At 45.6% G+C, this 19331-nt stretch overlaps 3 protein-coding genes and 1 long non-coding RNA gene across 17 annotated transcripts in view; 2 read left to right on the forward strand and 2 right to left on the reverse strand.

Moving 5' to 3' along the window:
* patj (PATJ crumbs cell polarity complex component) overlaps positions 1–11115 on the forward strand; it is an 83381-nt gene extending 72266 nt beyond the window's left edge. For all 13 annotated transcript variants that reach the window (XM_019351410.2, XM_019351408.2, XM_019351407.2 and 10 more), the window contains 11 exons: positions 2005–2088; positions 2469–2662; positions 2929–3076; positions 3806–3892; positions 4457–4598; positions 4684–4721; positions 5007–5129; positions 5394–5498; positions 6946–7049; positions 7157–7280; positions 7363–11115. In XM_019351410.2, coding sequence (XP_019206955.1) covers positions 2005–2088; positions 2469–2662; positions 2929–3076; positions 3806–3892; positions 4457–4598; positions 4684–4721; positions 5007–5129; positions 5394–5498; positions 6946–7049; positions 7157–7280; positions 7363–7509 — 1296 coding nt within the window. In that variant the 3' untranslated portion in view covers positions 7510–11115. The remainder of the gene's footprint in view (positions 1–2004; positions 2089–2468; positions 2663–2928; positions 3077–3805; positions 3893–4456; positions 4599–4683; positions 4722–5006; positions 5130–5393; positions 5499–6945; positions 7050–7156; positions 7281–7362) is intronic.
* Positions 11116–11514: 399 nt separating this feature from the next.
* On the reverse strand, positions 11515–14345 carry pdzk1ip1 (PDZK1 interacting protein 1). The gene is made up of 5 exons (XM_003451291.5): positions 14203–14345; positions 13011–13137; positions 12847–12924; positions 12670–12729; positions 11515–12180 (listed from the first exon to the last, which is right to left on the reverse strand). The coding sequence occupies exons 1-5, from the start codon at positions 14267–14269 to the stop codon at positions 12111–12113; spliced, it is 402 nt and encodes a 133-aa protein (XP_003451339.1). The 5' UTR covers positions 14270–14345; the 3' UTR covers positions 11515–12110.
* A 963-nt stretch (positions 14346–15308) lies between these two features.
* The window catches only part of nwd1 (NACHT and WD repeat domain containing 1), an 18950-nt gene continuing 14927 nt past the window's right edge, over positions 15309–19331 (reverse strand). Inside the window, exons 12-19 of one of the 2 annotated variants that reach the window (XM_003451290.5) lie at positions 18459–18658; positions 18110–18376; positions 17516–17606; positions 17296–17444; positions 16875–17148; positions 16209–16765; positions 15999–16104; positions 15309–15738 (exon numbers count right to left, since the gene is read on the reverse strand). In XM_003451290.5, the coding sequence (XP_003451338.2) occupies positions 15428–15738; positions 15999–16104; positions 16209–16765; positions 16875–17148; positions 17296–17444; positions 17516–17606; positions 18110–18376; positions 18459–18658 (1955 nt within the window). In that variant the 3' untranslated portion in view covers positions 15309–15427. Of the gene's footprint in view, positions 15739–15998; positions 16105–16208; positions 16766–16867; positions 17149–17295; positions 17445–17515; positions 17607–18109; positions 18377–18458; positions 18659–19331 lie in introns of those variants that run through there. The other variant, XM_019351415.2, reaches the window with a different exon arrangement.
* LOC112843804 (uncharacterized) overlaps positions 18665–19331 on the forward strand; it is an 8245-nt gene continuing 7578 nt past the window's right edge. The window contains exon 1 of the long non-coding RNA XR_003216317.1: positions 18665–18888. This is a non-coding gene — a long non-coding RNA (uncharacterized LOC112843804). The remainder of the gene's footprint in view (positions 18889–19331) is intronic.

Here is a 19331-nt window from a genome sequence, read left to right on the forward strand (position 1 = left end):
TGTGAATTCAGTGATGATCTAACAGCTGTTACTGTCTGTCCTATTAAAGTTATTAAGGATCAAAAATACTGGAAACTCCTTAAAAAGTGTCAGATTTTTAATTTTTTTTTTTTTTAATTTTATTTACTTGTTTATATGCCTTTATTTGATAGTGACAGTGTAGACAGACAGGAAAGCAGGGAGAGGGAGGGAGGGAGGGGAAGACGGCAAAGGTCTGCGAGTCAGACTCCAACCCGGCCCCATGGCACGTGGTCGCCAGCTCATCCCACTGAGCTAAAGTGGCACCAAACACGCTAGATGTTCACGTGTGCAGCTAAAATGTTTCTCCGTTAAATAAGGTTTTTACAGAAAATAACTGGCTGACTTACAGGTGATCAGGAATGAGTGTTGGACACACCGTTCTGTGACAGAAAGCCTGACGTTCATGCTTTACCTGTAGAATCTGTGTTTAGTATTTGGTGTGAGACAGAGCTGAGTGAGAGTCTCACACTCTCCTCAGTATCGAGGACGGTGCTGAGAATGCTATATCGATTCATTAAATCCCAAATCGATTTTTAAATATAAATGTATTTTGCCAGAAATGCCATAATCTCAGATTACACCTCACAAAACTATTTCAACAACCACCAAACGGCTAAAACAGTAAATGAGAGCAGGTAAACGGATTCCACACAAAGACGTAAACACAAAGCGCGGACCTGACGCATCAGAATCAGTGAAATGTCGGCTTTCTCACCCGACGGCACGTACACAGACATGCCATTGGAGCTGAAAGCCAACAGCTCACAGATTCTGAAGCTGCAGGTTTTGTGACTCTCCAACCAAAGTTGACTGAACCAGCAGCAAAAGAAGATTCATGCTACGCTTCACATAAACATCGTCATGAATTCCCTCTTACTTTTGCTGTTTTACTGCCACCACGATAAAATCACACTTTCTGCACAGCTCTTTCTCTCTCTCTCAGTGTACTTTAAGAACAGTTTCCCATCTCAAAGCTCTGTTTTCTGCATTATTTGCTTGCTTAATACCCACCAGTCTACTGGTACATTATAGCGCTGTCGGTCGCTGTTTTTTGTTTTTTTTTGTTTTTTTTGATGACTTCCAACAAGAAAGCGTCATTTCTGCTGTTCAATACCGAAGGAATTGAAACTTTTTTAAATGATGCCAAATTGAAAAACGCTTAGTTGTGTCTCTAATAAAACCTCTGTAACTTTGCTCTACTTCACTTCAGCAGCATCAGGTAATGTTCATATAGTTCATGGGTTTCTTCCGTTTTTGTTCTACTGCAGAATATTTTTAAGGTTATCTGCTATAAAAGGCCAGGCCAGGAAAATCTCCTTCATGTTTTTCTGTGTTTTATCCTCAGTTACTTTGACGCAAAGGCATCTGCTGTGATTCTTACACCTCTGATGAAGTCTCACAAGTGTCAGTACTCATAAATGATCAGAATTTTAATATTTATATAAATGACAAACTGGAGGACTTCCATCAAATCTGGAGCCCACTCACTGAATATCTGTAAACTATGGACAAACAAGAACTACTATGTGGACTTTACCCTAGGTTATAACAAAGTGATAGCACTCTGGGATAAGGGAAGGGTGCGGGGAGGGAGGGATGTTTTTGTTTTTTTATCCGCCCTTTTTGGTATTTTCTACTGTCTTGGTTGTCTGTTGTCTGTCTTGGTGATAAAAATATAAAAATGAAGCGATGTCAGCCCATGGGGCAATTTGTAATCGTTACTTGTGCTTCACTATAAAAATATTTGAAGAGAGAGAATTATAATATTTCTGACTGTCTGAGTCAAAGTTCAATCGAATAGAATAGAATCAGAACCTTGTGAATTGGAATCGAATCAATTCTAGAAATCTGTGACGATACCCAGCCCTAGTGTTTAACATGAAGCCAGGACAGCGTTCCACTCTGATGATGAAGATCAGTCTTCTTCATCTTCAGTTCATGACTCCACCCAGGCCTCACCCTCTCTTCTCATTTCTCCACTAGGACGCCATCGTGATCCACGAGGTGTACGAAGAAGGAGCTGCAGCCAGAGACGGGCGTCTGTGGGCCGGAGACCAGATACTGGAGGTATTCACAGACACAGCACCACTTACGGGAGGAGGCGCCCATCCACCTTTCATTACATCATTAACAGGATGTAAACATTAACTCGACCGAGCCATAACGTTAGCTGGCGCATGTAGTTCCTGCTCACAGCAGGAGGTCCGACCTTCTGCAGAGAGTCGTCAGATTTCATGAACATGAAAGTGCGGTCATAAAATTGTAAAAATTAAATTAAAAACTTGGTTGGATCAAAGAGATATTTAGATTTGAAAGTTCAGATTCTAATGAATCTAAGAATCTAATGTTGTCTGCTCAGAAATGAACCTGCTTCAGCTCCCCCTGCTGGACAAACACAGATCATACATCCACCATGGGGGTGTGTGTGTGTGTGTGTGTGTGTTTAGGTGAATGGAGTGGACCTCCGCGGGGCGTCCCACGAGGAGGCGATCGCCGCCCTGCGTCACACACCGGCCAAGGTTCGTCTGACAGTCCTGAGGGACGAAGCTCAGTACAGAGACGAGGAGAACCTGGACGTCTTTAAGGTGGAGCTGCAGAAGAAGAGCGGCAGAGGGCTGGGGCTCAGCATCGTCGGGAAGAGGTCCGCATTAAAAAAACAAAACAAACCCCATCAGGAAAATTAAGGAAGTCATGAGATCTGATTTTAGGAGGATTACGTCTCATTTTTGATTATAATGACAGGAAAACATCACAGTTAAATCTGTTTCTGCTTAAAGTTTGTCTTGGAACGTTGTGTTTGATTACAGATGAGAAAATGTCATCTGTGTGTGTGTGTGTGTGTGTGTCTGTCTGTCTGTCTGTCTGTCTGTCTGTCTGTCTGTCTGTCTGTCTGTCTGTCTGTCCCAGGAGTGGCAGCGGTGTGTTTATCTCAGAGGTGGTCAGAGGGGGCGCCGCTGAGCTGGACGGCCGGCTGATGCAGGGAGATCAGATTCTGTCAGTGAACGGTGATGACGCGAGACATGCCTCCCAGGAAGCCGTGGCTGCCATCCTGAAGGTGCTGAACAGTACTCTGAGCTTTTACTGCAGTAACGCTGATCTGTAGAAGTACTGATACTACATTTAATCAGAAGCACGTGCTGAGACGGAGCTTTTTATATCACGCACTAACAGATCGTTTTGAAGTGAGAGATTTCTGTGTTTCGCTGACAGACCTAAAAAAATCAGTTTACTGGATTTATTTTGACCCAGAAACACTAAAGCAGTGGTGTATGACATGTTTCTTCACCTAGAAAAAGTAGAAAAAGTAAAAGTTCGAGGACACAAAGAGTGCACGAGGAATTCAGGGAACATGTTCCAGCACTTTCTCTTCCAACACTCGTGTGTTTGCTGCTCAGTCTTTCCCCCGCTACCTGAATCTAACTCTGAAAGCAGACCTTTCATTATGTGCTTCTGCTGCTGAAATCATCTCAGAGTTAACACAGAGCTGCAGGAATGCGTTAGCATCCCTCACTTCCTGTTTCCCCGCCTGGAAGTCGGTGGATGTTTCAGTTATTCTCAGCCCTGTAACACGTCAGTAAATTCCTCCCACTGTTATAGCTTTCCACGACTTCCCTCAAAGTCGGCGTCACACTTTTTTTGAGATGATCTCAAATTAATGCTAACTTCAACACTAGTTTACCATAAAAGTCTTTACTGCAGCTCTGAGGTGGTCTGGTTTAACGTGTGTGTGTGTGTGTGTGTGTGTGTGTGTGTGTGTGTGTGTGTGTGTGTGTCCGTCCTGCAGTGTGCTCGGGGTCCTGTCCTGTTGGAGCTCGGCCGACTCAAAGCTGCCTCCTGGATCACATCCAGACGTAACTCACATGGGAGCCAGGTGTGAGAGAGTTCAGATTTATGATGGTCCCTAACACTGTAAGATAAGCAATACTAGAAGCCCAAAGATACAAAATCCCAACAATCAGATGGCAATGAGCAAGCACTTGGTGGTAGTGGGAAGGAAAAACTCCCTTTTAACAGGAAGAAACCTCCAGCAGAACCAGGCTCGGGGAGGGGCAATCGTCAGTAGGGAAAGAGGAGAGAAGAAGAGCACAGAGAGACAGGTTCATTAAATCAGAGTTTAGTCCTTTCTGTTTTTTTGTTTGTGCTTAAGTTAGTCAGGACACCTGAGCAGGGATTCAAACCAGCAGGCTTGGATGGCTCACCAGCTGTTCCTTCTGCTCCTCTCTCCCACGATGACCCACCCCGGGTCTGAGTTCATTCTGGAACAGAGCGCCAGGGTTGTCCTGATCTCAGCTTTAACAAAATAAACCTGCTTCCTGTGTAAACTGTAAAGCGATGATGGACACGCCTCCTCACCTGGGAGCACCTGAACTAGATTTTCTTTCTCTGACATGGCGAGCAGCATGAGCTGATATGACACTTCCTGTCTGTGTTTCAGATGAGTCACGCCAGCACAAACAGCTCAGGCGTTCCAGCTCCGTCCCTCACACAGTCCCCTGAGCCATCTGACCCCCCAACCTCAAACCTGCCCCTCAACAACAACGCCGAGCCCACTGGTGAAATCACTTCCTCCTCCTCGGGTACACACGTGTGATTGGTCACAGTGATGCAAATGTATTGATTACAGAGAGCGCACTGATCGTGTTTTCTCTGCTGTGTGTGCAGGGCTCGACGAAGGCATCCGAACAGTGGAGATCACCAGGGTAATGACCTCACATGCACACACAAAACACACTGTAGGTCACCTGACCTCTGACCCCTTGGTTGCTGTAAAATAATAACTCACATGAATAGTGCAGACCAGATGTCACTGTCACCGCACAGTGAGAAGGTCCGCGTCCACCTTTTTATGTTTTTATTTCCATCAAACCACAAGAAAAAAAAAACCCAGTGAGTTCTGGATAAGAAAGACCCCCGTAGCTGTGATTTCATGGTTAAAGCTAGATGTCATTCTGCTCTCCTTTTATTCTTCTACCCGTGTATCTCAGGGTCTCGGCGACTCCCTTGGGGTGAGTGTAGCAGGAGGGAAGGGCAGTCCTCTGGGTGACATCCCCATCTTCATCGCCATGATTCAGGCCAGCGGAGTCGCTGCTAAAACCCACCAGCTCAAGGTGAGTGAGACCACGCCTTTTCCACCTGAAAGCTGCACCCACCAACCATGTGAAAAAAAACAGGGTGAAATCAAACTTTAGTCTCACTGTAGCTGTGTGGGTGTGCAGGCGGGGAGCAGACTTCGTGACAGGGCCACGATGCCCCCCCTAAAGTAAAAGTTGGATCAGTTATAAGTATAGAGGCTTGGTTTAAGGGTAGGAGGAGGCTGGAGAGATGAGGCCGTCTCCAGGAAGTGATGGAAACGTGTCCCTCTGTGTTTTCAGGTGGGAGACAGGATCGTCAGTGTTAACGGGCAGTCTGTGGACGGCCTGTCTCACAGCGAGGTCGTAGCCATGCTGAAGAACAGCTACGGGAACATCAGCCTGCAGGTAAAACATGCCTGCCGCACCTGTACACGGGGAGGACTGTGAGAATGCAGGTGGTGAACAACACTTCAGCGTGTGACCCTGCTATTACAGCAGATTTACTGGAAAACTGAGGTGGACAACAGGGTCAGGCCAAGTAATTTCTGCAACTGTTGGGGGGGGTGCGCTGGAGTCTGGACTACACACACTGTGCGTTCTTCCTCTGATTGGAGGAGAAGGTAAAGCAATAAGAAGAAGAAGAACCACTGTGGAACACCAAAAATACTTCTGACAAAAAAAACAAAACAAATTTTCCCTCATTCTGCTGCACCAAACCACAGTGAGCTTGTTACTGCCCCCTGAGGCCAGAGGGTGGAAGTTCATCCACTGCCTGATATTTGCCCGACAAACCAAAGACGCAGCAATGAGCTGATAACACACGGAGAGATTTTGCTCTCCGTGTGTTATCGGAAGTTTGTTTTATTTGTGAGCATCACAGGAAGAACATGGAAGCCCGGGTGAGACGTTCTGGATCACTCGATGGGAAAGTCTCTACAACACCAGAGCCTCCGGAGCTCATGATTAGCTTCTCGACAGCATCATCATTAATCAGTGTGTGTGCACCCAAATGACATGAAGTAAATCCTGCCTGCGTTCCCTAGTGTTTGTGCTGCTTTGGGATTTGTTCATAAAACGCCCTTTTACTGTCACGTTTGTCCTTCAGGGGATAAAAATGTTCAGTAAAGAGAGAGAACCCAACCGCTCAGAGACTCAGAGGTCTGTCATGTGTTTACATTCAGAGCGCGCATGAATTATTCTGATTTCTCTGCGGCTCGTATTGATCTCTGTGTGTGTGTGTGTGTGTGTGTGTGTGTGTGTTATCAGTACAGTCCATCCAGGGCTGACTGTTGCATGCTAGGAGTGTGATAACCAGAGAGAGAGCAGTTTCCTCTGAGAGCCGCTCAGGTCACAGACTCGGCCCGTGATTGGATGTATGCTTAGCGGCTCTGATGCAGATAGTTTGTAAAGTCTTCACTGACTTTTATTTCAGAAAATCTGCAGTCTACACTTCCTGTGAGCTAACTGAACACTTTATGTGAGCTAACTGTTAGGAGCTTATACTGAGGTGGTTGAGCTCATGCTAACTCTGTCTATGATTGGTGTGCTATAATACAGCGTCAGATATCTGCAGCTGGACTGAAGATATTTGTGATGTTTTATTTGCCATTTGTTCACATGACCAGAATTCGTTTCATCGCATTAGAGACGCCTATTGTTGTCCCACTCATGCATCAGATACTGCTCTTTTGTTTTAAGTGTCCATCTGTTCTCTGTGCTGCAGTCCTTTTTACCTCCTGTTTCTGTATACTTAGGCTTTTTAAACGTGTGTGTGTGTGTGTGTGTGTGTGTGTGTGTGTGTGTGTGTGTGTGTGTGTGTGTGTGTGCGCGCGTGCACGCACGCGTCTCTCAGGTGGTGGCGGACACCAACATCAGCGCCATCGCCTCTCAGGTGGAAAGTCTGACCAGCAGCTCCAGTCTGTCGGACAACACTGACACACACACAGCAGAGCCTGAGTGAGTATACACACACACACACACACACTCAGGAGTAATAACAGGAAGTACTGACTTGACCCCGAGTCTCTCCTGCCTCTCCTCCCCCTCCTCCCCCTCCTCGTCAGCGGTCCACGGCCTCGCAGCATCAGCCTAGAAAAAGGTTCAGAGGGGCTCGGCTTCAGCATCGTCGGTGGCTTCGGCAGTCCGCATGGAGACCTGCCAATCTACGTGAAGACCGTCTTCAGCAAGGTCAGGACCAGTCTCTGTCTGATGATGTCATATGCTGCGAGGCACTGGGAATGTAAACGTACTGCGTGTCGGCTGGTTTCAGGGCGCGGCAGCGGTGGACGGGCGTCTGAAACGAGGCGATCAGATCCTGGCGGTGAACGGAGAGAGTCTGCAGGGAGCGACACACGAACAGGCCGTTGCCATCCTGAAAAAACAGAGAGGAACGGTCACGCTGGATGTCCTGTCATAACACATGCCTGCTCACACACCTGCACACACACACACGGAGCTCCTGGTGCGACGCACACGCTCAGACTCTTGGACAACAACTCTGATAGTCACTCTGAACCCCAACACGCAAAAAATTGACAAAAGAAACGGTGTCAGACACGCACACACAGATGCACACTTCCTGTGCACAGGTTGGTGGGTCACTCTGACTCTGCGGCCGTCTTTACATTTTAAACAGAGCTTCTCAACCTCTGGGTCAGGGCGCCACATTGGGTCTCAGCTGTTGTGTTCGTGCTTGCTGTTTGGATCTAAAGTAAACTTCCCGCGGTGTGACTCTGACCTTCCATTTCGCTGTTTCTGTTTTCACGCTGTAATATTTAATCCTTAAACAGGCACGCCCACGCTTTCTGAAATACCACCAATCAAAGAGCTCCTAAATAAATAAGGTGTAGTTACCTGGCTCTTGTCCACCATCTTGGACTGCAGTTGGTGGTCCTTGTTCTGAAAACTTTACCTTCCAGATGCACCTGGGGAGCAGCAACTCAGGATCTTTGGAGTGCTGTTGGTGAGGTTTTGTTTTTTTTGGAAAAAAAAAAAGCATCTGCAGAATCAGCGGTCACAAACCTGCTCACAGATCCAAAATACTGCCAGATCAACGTTCTGGACCCCCCCACCAGAGCACTGACCTTTGACCTCATCTTTACTACAATAACAAGCAGATCGGTCTGAGACCGCCCAGCTCAAGCTGTCCTCAACTGTGCAGCAACATGAGTGGCTCATTTGTTTCTCACTGGCTGCTGATTGTCTGATTTCAGGCTTAAAGAACCAGAACCAGGACTACCATCACCAAGGTGGTGTAGGTGGAGTCTGCCCAACTATGAAAACAGCCTCTCTGGAAGGGTAGCTGAACCTGGTCAGCCTGCCCGATGGCTAATAAACTGATCGCACACCACATTGTTCTCGGGTAGAGATAAAAACGAGTCCGCTGATATCCTGTAGCATCAGTTCTGTCCTGTAATCGTGGAACCGACCCGACCCAACTATAAAATCTGATGTCATAACCCAAAACCAGGTTGAGAAGCTCTGTTATTATTTATCCTGTGATTGACACAACCCTCCGTACTGACGGAGGAATGGCCAAATCAGCCTGCACTGACTGGTACTGACTGAGACACGGACTGATGGGAAACCTTTCACAGATGGAACCAGAGGAACAAAAAGGGAAAGATGTGGCTGATGTTAGCCTAGCATCTCTTCTGTGGTCCACTGTTAGCTGTGTAGTAGCCGTTGTTGTAAAAGTGGAGACCGATGTGGAGCGTAACGCCGCTGACCGCTCAGGCCTCGTCAGCTTCCCATTTTTTTTCTGCCATCACAACCAGCCAAACATGAAAGAAACAGCTGCTAGCCTTTAGTTTCATCTTCATATTGGCTCTATACCTGTGATTTTCCACTCCAAACCTTTTTTTTTTTTTTCATTTTTAAGAACTTTCATTTGGGTCTAAAAGCACTTTTTCACCCGCAGGAACTCGAGCAACACACAATCTGGAGCAAACATTTACAAGAACAGGCTCCAGTGTTCCTTTCAGACTTTAACCAATCAGCATGCACCACACACAGCAGTGAAGGAAGCAGAGCCAGAAAGCACGATGTTTCCCTAAACCTAATCAAACTGTAGCTGGACATATATTTTAAATACAAAGTCTAGTGGTTATGTTTGCACTGCAGCATGAACCACACACAAAGTTATATGACTGGTCAGTTCAAACATTCATTCATTCATTAATAAGATCTTTAAAGAACCTTTATAGCTCAAATGTGTGCAACAGACAGATATGAAACTCTAAGGGGGGTCTCCTGGCAGTTTGACCCTGGTTCCTGCTGTGGAAAAGGTTCATGTTTAGATCTGAAAATTACAGTGATCGTTAGATTTTAATTACTGTTTTGTTATTTTGTCAAGTATTGAGCAAGAAAAGTGGCCAAAAACCTCCTTATGAAAAAATATAAACCTATAAGAGCTGAAGTCTCTAAGCTTGTTTCCACATAAATCGTAGGAGATGGGAAGAGACTAATAACACAAAGTCCGTCTAGAAATGAGGAACCTGTTTCTTGCCAACATTGCCATCTAATAGAAAATGTTCTGTCCTAAAAACCTGCAAACTTCTCGATCAAAATCTGGAAAATGAAAACAGTGGGCCTGAAGCTCATTAAAATATCCCTTCATAACAGAGGTATATTTATTTTTTATTCCTTTTTATTTATTCGAGTGCTTCCACTGTATTTCTGTTGTTTAGCCAAACATGTTAAACAGTGCCATCATTTGATACCATCACATATCCTCTGTTTCCATGTCGGTGCTGACTGCTGAACAGAGCACACACAAGCATACTGATGTGAAATGTGAAACTCCCGCTATCTTCCACTGAGTTCGTGCAACACTTTATAGAAGATGTAAACATGTCTGTCTCCATGGAGATGACTCTCAGGACTTGGTGGGTATGGAGACTCCTGTCGCCCCTGGCAACAGATACAGTGTCTTCCACATTTGTAGTTGAAGCAGACGTGAATAAAAGCATCGGGCCGACATTCAGTGATATCCTCGCGTTCTCCGTCTTTATCAACATGTTCCTTTCTTTGCGGCTATGACTGACTGCAGCAATCTGCTACTGACCGTTGCAGTCATGAGGTGTCAACTAACAATCTCTCGCAAACAGTGGTTACTGTGGCGTTCCTGACCGGTCTAAGGGCCTGTGCCACTGTGTTCTGAACCCTCTCACCTCTGAGTGTAAGCAAAGAATATCGGCTGTTTTCACTCAGCTGTGCATAAAAGTCCACACTGAGCAGCTTCCTTTTTTTTTACTTCTCCTGTGTTACCAGCTCTGTAAAGCAAAGCAGAAGCTAACCTGAGAAAGTGTGGAAACTGGAGAAGAGCTTTCCCCAGAGCTGCCACAGGCCTTCAAATTCAGATCTGCTGGTGGCAGATAAATGGTTGCAAATCGCAACCATTAAACTTCTAATATTAATTCTCATCCAGCATCTAGATCTTCTCATTCAATAAATATGAGTAGAGCTCTCAGTTTAATCCCTTTCATTAAATATCCAGTATTTATGAGCAGCTGTCCTGAAGTGCTAAGAAACTCAGTTTGTTTTAGACGGAGAACACGATGATCAAACTGAATGTCAGCATTTTGCTTTGAATGGTTTCCTACTGTGCAGGTAGCTGTTTGTGGCTGCGCATCTTCGTCTGACTCAAGTGTTTAGCAGCAGCTGAGCACCGGCCTCAGCAGCATCCTGTACTTTATACATATCAATCAAGTGCAAAATACTTTATGTTCAACTTTTACTTTGTCATAATTATTGTCTTAATTTTTTGGTACTTCATATGCAAATGCCAGAGTAGATGAAATCTAATTTATTTTTGATCTTGTTGAGAATTAACAATGTATTTTTGTTGCTGTTGTGTTGTTATGAGCACTAGTATGTCCGAATGTCAGAAATCAGAGTGGAAACCTGCAGCTTTGGTCTGCTAGCGCTTCCTTGTTATTCTGCATCATTTCTTAATCATGTTCTCAGAAGTTGTTGAGAAAATTTGTTTGATTTCAAATAAATAACAGATAATAGATCCAAACTGACTTTGAAGGACTGTTTTACTGTATGATTCTCAGTTCAAAATGATCTGTAGCCAATCAGAAGAAAGGGTTGTTTTTTTTAATTTTCTTTTTTTTTTCTTTTTTTTTTTTACTGCTAGCAGGTCAGCAGTCGAGATTTATTTATTGGAGCTGAAACATTGGTAATGCTCCAGAGACCAACGAGAAGTTTGAGACCGAACGAGGTTTGTACTAGTATGTACAATGTACTAGTTGTTCATTAGATATTCACTAGCCATTCGTTGCTGAGCCTGCTCAGTACACTTTTTTTTTTAAATCTCAGGGTAGTTTCAGGCTAGTTTTTTCATCTGAACACAACAAAATACAACATTTTTACAGAAATCCTTAGTGTGATTAAAGAAAACACCACACCCTCAGCATCAGGCTGTACAAATCTTTATTTCTGCTGTGAAGTTTTAACATGGGAATATATGGGGACTGACTCACTGCTGCCTCTGCTGGACATTAGAGGAACTGCAGGTGACTATGTTGAAATGCACTCATTAACTTTTAATAACTTCATTAACCTTTACCCCCCCAGCCGGATTCTGCTGGAGGGTCACTTGGCTTCACTTCTTTGTGTTACTCTCAGTGTTGTTAGTGTCTTCAGTGTTTGCTGTCGTGTTGAATGATTTAATCAGAGACCCGACACAGCAGTTTGTCCTCATTAATAAGTTATGTTTTCTAACAGAGTCTGCAAAGTCAGCAGGAGATGACGCTTTAACAAACACATCAGCTGATGCGTTACTCTGAGTACAGATCAATGGTATTAATTCCACACATTATTCACAATCAGGAGGAAAAATCAAGCCAATCATACAGTAAGTGTAAATAAATTCCTTCGCCCTGGTGAACTCCTCACACCTTAAAACTCACACACGCGTACAACAAAACAAAGAATTACGACTTGCACGAAAGAATTTCGTGTCTCTCCAGACTCCATACTGAGATAGCCAATAGACTCTCTGCAGGGCAGTCACATGGAGGTTGTCTTGCCATTGATGTCGACTGCCAGGTTGTTGAAGGCGTTTGGTGCATCTTTGCTCCTGATGGACAAACGACAGATTCAGTGAAGAGTGCATCTAAAGCTTCAGAGTTCATGAGCAGTGGCTGTGAATGTGGTTGGACTCCAGCATTAGGATACCTGAGCTGGCAACTATTGTTTTTACTCAGTTACTCATATTTGATAGTAATGTACCTCAACCTGGAAGAACGATTTGTGCCTTCACCATGTGACTTTTTATTTTCATCTTTCTGACCATGGCAATAAGTGAGGAGTGAGGACTTGGCAGGCTGTGTGGTATACAGCAATGTGAAGGCATCACAGGAGCTGGAGGTGTGTTGGAGGCGAGTGAGGGTGAGTGGAGGTGTGGTGGAGGCGTGTGTTTCTGGTTTTTGTGTTGAAGTTAACCACAGAGGGCGCTGATGGTGACTCTGACGCTCTGACTGTGTGGCTGTGTTTGAGCACTGAGTGTGTTTTAAGGGAAGAAGCTTTGGCCCTCATGTTGTTTTGATGGAGGTTTTTGTGTTTCTACCTGAAGGCGTCCAGATTCGTCTCGTAGGTGTTTTCGTTCCCTGACTCAGCGCTCTTCCTCCTGGTGCAGAACAAAAAACGAGAAGTAGAATAAACGGTCGTGTTCACAATCAGAGTTTTGTCTCAAGGATCTTTGGTGTTACAGAAGCATCTTCAGCGTTTCCTGTCTTGTTCCTACCTGATGGAGCTGAGGCGCATATCATACGGGTTGCTGCTGACAATGTCACGTTCTCTAACATCTTCAATGCTTGTCCTGCTGCTCAGACACAGAAAAATCACAGAATGTAACGTTTTTGCACTGAAACATTCAAACAGTTCTTCGGCGGTATTTCGCCAACTGACCTGCTGGGGTTTTCACACCACGCCTTCTTCGCCAGGACGACGACAAAGGCGAGGAACAGGAAGCCGCAGACGGCGATGATGCCAGTCAGCCACTGAGGCAGTGCCCGCTCGTTGGTGTTAGTGGGCTCTGCGAAGCACACACACAGAGGGGTAAAAGGTCAGAGAACAGATGAAGCTCTGATGATTTTGAACTTTTCCAGCACAGAAAATATCGTGTCGACTTCCAGATGCGAGCTAACCTTTGCCTACAATCCTCACCTTTTAAAACTGGTTCAGCTTCACTGTCATTACTGTGAATTAAGAGCACTTTTTTAATCCACAAAATGTTGTTATTTAAGCCAGACTTTTAGATTTGTCAGAAACGTAAATAAACCTGTCAGTTCCTCCACAGGCACAGATCTCAGTCCAACGGAGCACCTTTGGGATTTGGTGAAACAGGAGATTCTTACCATGGATGCAGCAGCTGTGCAACAATGTCATGATGATGTCACATCAACATGTACCAAAGTCTCTGAGGATTGCTTCCAGCAGCTTGTTGAATCTACTAGTGAGGTGTACCTAATAAAGTGTCTGGTGAGTGTGTATACTCGGGGCACGTGAAGTGATTATTTAATGGTGTGATTGGTGAAGATGTCAGATAATTAACACTGTTAAGCTTTTATAGCCGTGACCCTTACACGGTCATTAACAGCTGATATGTCCTTGTTTGTTTCCTAGTTTGTGTCCTTGGTCGTTTCCTTGTTTGTTATCAGTTTTTAAACATGATATTAGGAGAACATTCAAAGATCGCCTTTGTGGTGTTAGATGATATTTCGATCAGGGTAGATTGGAGATTAATTTAAAGCTGTGAATGAAGCACAGCGACGAACACACACACGATATTAATAAAACATCAGACCTTTGAGTTTACGGTGTGAGAATTCCTTTTATAACCATAAAAGCTGCATCCTTATCTTTCTTTATCTTCATCAACATTTCTTTTTAAACTCATTAAAATTAAGCTGATAATAGCTAAATAGACGTGCAGGTCCACAACAAACCAGCATTTCTGTTCAACATGTGACCAATCAGGAAAGCTTCTAATGTGAATCACTGATGAACTGAGAGTGTTTCAGGGAAAACGAGACATTCCCGACAGCAAACGGGAATTCTTCAGTTTTCTGACAAAACAGTTTTTAAAGAAGGTTCGTACCTGTCTGAGCCGTCACCGTTCCGACAGCGAGCAGTAAACAGGAAGTCAGTGCGCAGAGCGTCCCCATGGCTGAGTCTGTGAGGAAAACCGGAGCTGCTGCAGTCGAGTTAAAGACAGAGTGAGGACGAGGCTCTGGGAGCAGCAGCTCCCTGCAGGTCTGTCAATGTTTAACCCTCAATGCAGACGAGCTTTTACTGCTCGCCCATCACCTGTCTTCAACGTCATGCTGAAACAATCCACGGCCTTCATTCATAGGTGATTAATAAACAGGAACCAGCAGTTTAACTTTGACCCTAGGGAACGTAGTCTCATTCACAGCCACAGACACGCGTTCATATTTCAGCCTCTAAAACAGTAACACAGTGACTGCTTACTCCAAACAGCACACTCATAATAACATTATTACAAGTTCATGAAGTAAAAATCACCTTGAGAAACTTCAAACTGCTTGAAATATTCTTTTTTTTTTTTTTAAGTCACATAACCTGCTGCTGACTGAGCAGTCAAAGTACAAACAGCACACCAGTCAAGGCCCCTCGGCAGGCTTCCAAAAGTTAACCAATTGGTAGAAAGTGGACTTCTAGAAAGGAGGACCCTAAAGTGATGGGAGCGGCCCGTATCAGATAAACAAGGATTATTTTGAATTGTGACTCATGCACAGCTGCTCTACTGTGGAATAAAAATAAAGAGCAGTAAAGATATTTTCTCTGTATGCATTAGTTTACAGCTTTGTGTACCAAGAAAATAATAATGACAGTGCTTGTGTCTGATTTGGTTTCTTTAGAAAGAAGCAGGAAGTGTCTGGTCTATTATGAGGAAACCATACAAGCAGTTAAAACAGTAGAAGCCCAAAAAGAACCAAACAGAATGATCAAATAATCAATATTTGCATATTTTAAATGAAAATCCTTTAGAAAAGTTGAGTTTCTATATGAAACTGTCAGACCTGCTGCAGACGGCTCAGCATCACAAAAACTAATAATTTAAATCCAAGATACGTGTGAGCTGAGTAATGTGTAAAGAAAGTATTCACTCACTGTGTTTTCAACATTATAATCAGCTTCAGAGAAACTGAATGTTTGCAGTAATTCACAGGAGAACATGTGTGTGCTGTACTGATTACATGTTTATTAAATATAATGATCAAATATCGGTAAATAACATTTTTTTCCCCTCTTTGAATGGCCAGTGAAGGTCCAGGAGCCGTGACTTGGGCCCCGCTGTCCTACAGCATGACACATGCAGAGGAGGGTTTGGCTTTGAACATGCCCACGAGATTCAGGTTTAACTGGGTGGGGTTAAAGTCCTGCAGGTTGGATACGGAGGTCTGTGGTCTGTCCCGGTCCTTCTCCCTAGAGGTGACCCGGTACTGGGCTCTGATACTCCTCACAGGGTTGTAGTCGGGGCCGATGTGGTCCGGACACCGAAACAGCTCTCTGATGATGGCACCCTGCCGGGTTATGGCCACAAAGCCGTCCATGAAGGTCACCATCTGGACGATCGGGGAGTAGATGTACTGAACGAAGAGCAGGTTTCCTGACGGGAGAAATGAATAAAGCTCAGTGGCCGGAATGATGGAACTGTTTATAAAATCCCAGAGAGGCCAAGCTGTTGGAGAATTTTTTGTTTGCAGCTGACTGAACTCTAGAGAGCTGCAACCAGGAAACGGCTCAGACCTGGGAGTGGTCCAGGTGCATGACTGCTGGTGCATGCTCCAGTGCTCGTCTGTATCCCAGAGTTTTGACTTTTTTGGCCCTAAAATCTCAAACTTTGCAGCCGAACACAAAAATGCGTACCTGATGCAACGTCCCAGACTTTGACAGTTCGGTCCTGAGACCCGGTGAAGACGAAGCGGTCGGTTTCAGAGAACGCAGCAGAGAGGACGCCCTCAAAGAGAAAGCCCTAAAAATGAGACAACAGAAGAAGAGATGGACCAAAGGCCCGACAGTGACATCAGCACATGTCATCCATGCTCATACTCGCAGAGCGTTCCTTTGACCTCTCACCTTGTACTCCATGGTGTGGTCCAGGGCCAGCGGGTTCAGGGCCCACAGCCTCTGCACGGCGTCCTCAGAGCCCACCAGAGCATGAGCCCCCCGGTTACTGACCGTCACACAGGTCACTCCGCTGCGGTGAGGCTCCAGGTCGGTGACGTCGCCACCCCTGCCGAAGTCCCACAGCTTCACCTCCCCACAGCTCGTCCCATATAGCAGCCTGCGGTTGCGCAGCAGGGCCATGGCGGACAGCGGGGCGTGGAGAAGGGGCAGTGCAAACTTCTCCAGGGGCCCCTCCACCGTGGGGAAGTTGTCCCTGGAAGTGATCTCGAACAGGCACACCGAGTCCTCGTAGGCCACCGCAAGGTGCTTCTCCTGGGTGCCGGCGGTGAGGCAGAGGACCCTGCACAGGCTCTCCGGGGGGGGAATGCAAAGCGTCTCCTGAGGCAGGGCTAACGGGTAGATGAGGACGGTGCCGCTCATCAGGCCGCAGAGGAGGAGACGTTTGTTCTGAGCCAACTCCAGACAGGACACCTCAGCGGAGACGGGCAAACGCTCGCACACAGAACCTGCAGGGGGAGCCAGCATAGACCTCAGGGGGCGTGGCATCAATCATCCTAATGTTTATTCTAATGTTTTCTAATGTTTTGTAAGTAGTCGCCACCTTTCACCTCTGACCTGTGTGGCTGTTCCAGCTCATGACCTCAGTGTGGCTCTGCTGGTGGACGTAGAAAACCTGATCACCGTCTTTGGTGAGGGCGATGTGGGCGGAGTCTGCAGGAATGCGGGTGGCAGGTTTGGTGCTGGCGTCGTACTTCAGGTTCCACAGCAGGATGGAGGAGGTGGCCGCCGAGGCCGAAACCACAAAGTCATTAAAGAGAAGCACACAGGTGACAGGGGCGTCCGCCCCACACAGAGAGTCCATCAGCGCCCCCGTGGTCACCGACCACACCTGTGAGAGAATAACAGTCCTTTCAGAATAAAATGAGCTGTAATCACAGAGAGACACTCTGTGGCTTCAGTCATCTTTATAAAATGCCCGATGTCTTCAGTGTTTTGAACTGAGTGAATCGGATTGTGCTTCTCGCTGGTTTCTTACTCGTACAAGTTGGTCTGCAGCTCCAGAGACGAGCCGCCTGCCGTCTGAGGAGACACAGGCGGATAAAACGTCATCGTCATGCTGGAGGTCAAGGAATCGGTCCAGAGAGTCGCCGAGGATGCTGAAGAGGCTCAGAGTGCACTCACTGGCTGCGGACGACACAAAGAGTAAGGATGCTTCCGTGCAGGTCCGAGGCACAGCGCTCAGAGCTCAGGCCTACCTGCTAACAGGGTTTTTTCATCTTCAGTGACTGAGAAGAAGGAAGGAAGCAGAGGAAACTCGGCAACAGTCTGTTTGCCTGTCCTGGAAATCTGCACGATAAAACGTCATCATCGTTGTCATCGTGGAAAGTAAAAGGAAAAAAAACAATTTTCAGAGTGAATGCAGCTGCAGACCTGAGAGCGCCACTCAAAATATTTTAAATTCTTACGCCACAATTACCTGAGCTGTACAAACATAACCTTTTTTATTGTGATATAATAAATTTACATTTTCTTTTTGTATTATGTATTTTATTGGATAACTATAATTATTGTGGCTCATTTAATTGCATTTTCAGAAATGTATTAATATAGTCACATATTTATAGGCGTACATTTTTAAACCTTTAAAAACCTTAAAATCATAATTATTCATCATTAATCTTGATTTTTAATGTTTTAATTTAATACTATTATAATAATTTCAATTATTTCATTTAATTTTATTTTAACTGACATATATCTAAATATATTCTAACAAAAATTCAATCACTGGAATTATTTCAGGTGAGTGTGTGTGTGTGTGTGTGTGTGTGTGAGAGAGAGAGACACACCTGGTGGAGGAATCCTCCTTTATACACAACAAACACTTTCTCACGTTTAGGGAGCATCAACGTGGTTACAACAGTCCGGTGCCTCACTGAGTTTTCCAGCTGAGTTTTCACCGTTAACTGAGTCCCGTAAACTGGGTGCGAGATTCTGACCCGACCGGAGTTGGACAGATAGACCAGAGATTCTCCCAGAACCCCGAGAACCAACCAGACCTCATCATCGCTGCTGCTCAGGTGGAGCTCCGCCCCATCCAGCTGCCACACCTTCACCTGAAGCAAGAGCAGAAACGGGATCAGACGTGATGAGAGACATTCGGCAGTGAGTGAGCGGAGCTTGGCGTGGAGGCTGTACCTGTGTCCTGGTGTAGACAAAGAGCAGCTGCTCAGATAGGTGGAGGTGCACCGATGAAGGGGTGGAGTCTATAGGCACGGCCTCCTCGATGCAGAAGAGCTGCTGGCCATTCATCAGGCTCCACCTCCTCAGTGAGCCGTCGGCAGCCAATGAGAGGCAGTGGGCGGGGCTGCCGATCACCTTGATAGCCAAGATTGAAGCTATAAAACATACAGAAGGGATAATTATCACCTGTGTTCATCTGGAGCCTGGGCAGAGCCTAATGAAGACCCTGCAGCCCTTTTCTGGTTTCTACATGCTCAGTGTTTGCTAACCAATTCATCCCTGGAAATGGTTTTCTACAGAGGTTGCTTGGCGTGACTGTCTTTATTTGCATCACCCATGTGGTTCCTTACTGCAGATCAACTTGGACTGCAGACCGATCCGACAGGTGGGGTTTAGAGCCAGATGACCTGGAAGAAAACTGCATAAAACCCACTGATTTTTCAGAGGAAACAAGACAAAAACTGATTGTTAATGCTTTAAAACGGACGTTTATCCCTCTGAAATTCAGCCTCGGTTTCTGGGGTTTTTTGTTTGTTTGTTGTTTTTTTTTATTGATTGAGTACCCACTCTGGGTTGGGAGTGAGTAGCTGCCTCAGGTGGAGGAGTTTAAGTATCTGAGGTTTACAGCGAAGGGAGATAGAGCAGGAGATCGACAGGTGGATCAGCAAACCTGTGTGCTCAGAGTCGAGAAGTGCTATATATATATATATATGGATAGCGTAGTGGTTAAACTACACGCCTTTGGAGCAGAAGATCGCAAGTTCGATTCCTGCCTGGGGCGTCTGTATCCAGTAAGGGTCCTAAGGCTAGACCCCCTATGCTAAAGTG

Source organism: Oreochromis niloticus, linkage group LG23 (assembly GCF_001858045.2).
Source record: "Oreochromis niloticus isolate F11D_XX linkage group LG23, O_niloticus_UMD_NMBU, whole genome shotgun sequence".
In the NCBI taxonomy this organism is placed as follows: domain Eukaryota; kingdom Metazoa; phylum Chordata; class Actinopteri; order Cichliformes; family Cichlidae; genus Oreochromis; species Oreochromis niloticus.

What these genes read in the sequence shown, in the direction of transcription:
- pdzk1ip1 (XM_003451291.5), bottom strand. Translation starts at nt 14,269, where the DNA reads ATGGGGACGCTCTGCGCACTGACTTCCTGTTTACTGCTCGCTGTCGGA. An exon ending in TGGTGTGAAAACCCCAGCAG is followed by an intron (nt 12,925 to 13,010) that starts GTCAGTTGGCGA and finishes GTGTCTGAGCAG; the next exon opens with CAGGACAAGCATTGAAGATG. An exon ending in ACGAATCTGGACGCCTTCAG is followed by an intron (nt 12,181 to 12,669) that starts GTAGAAACACAA and finishes TTTGTCCATCAG; the next exon opens with GAGCAAAGATGCACCAAACG.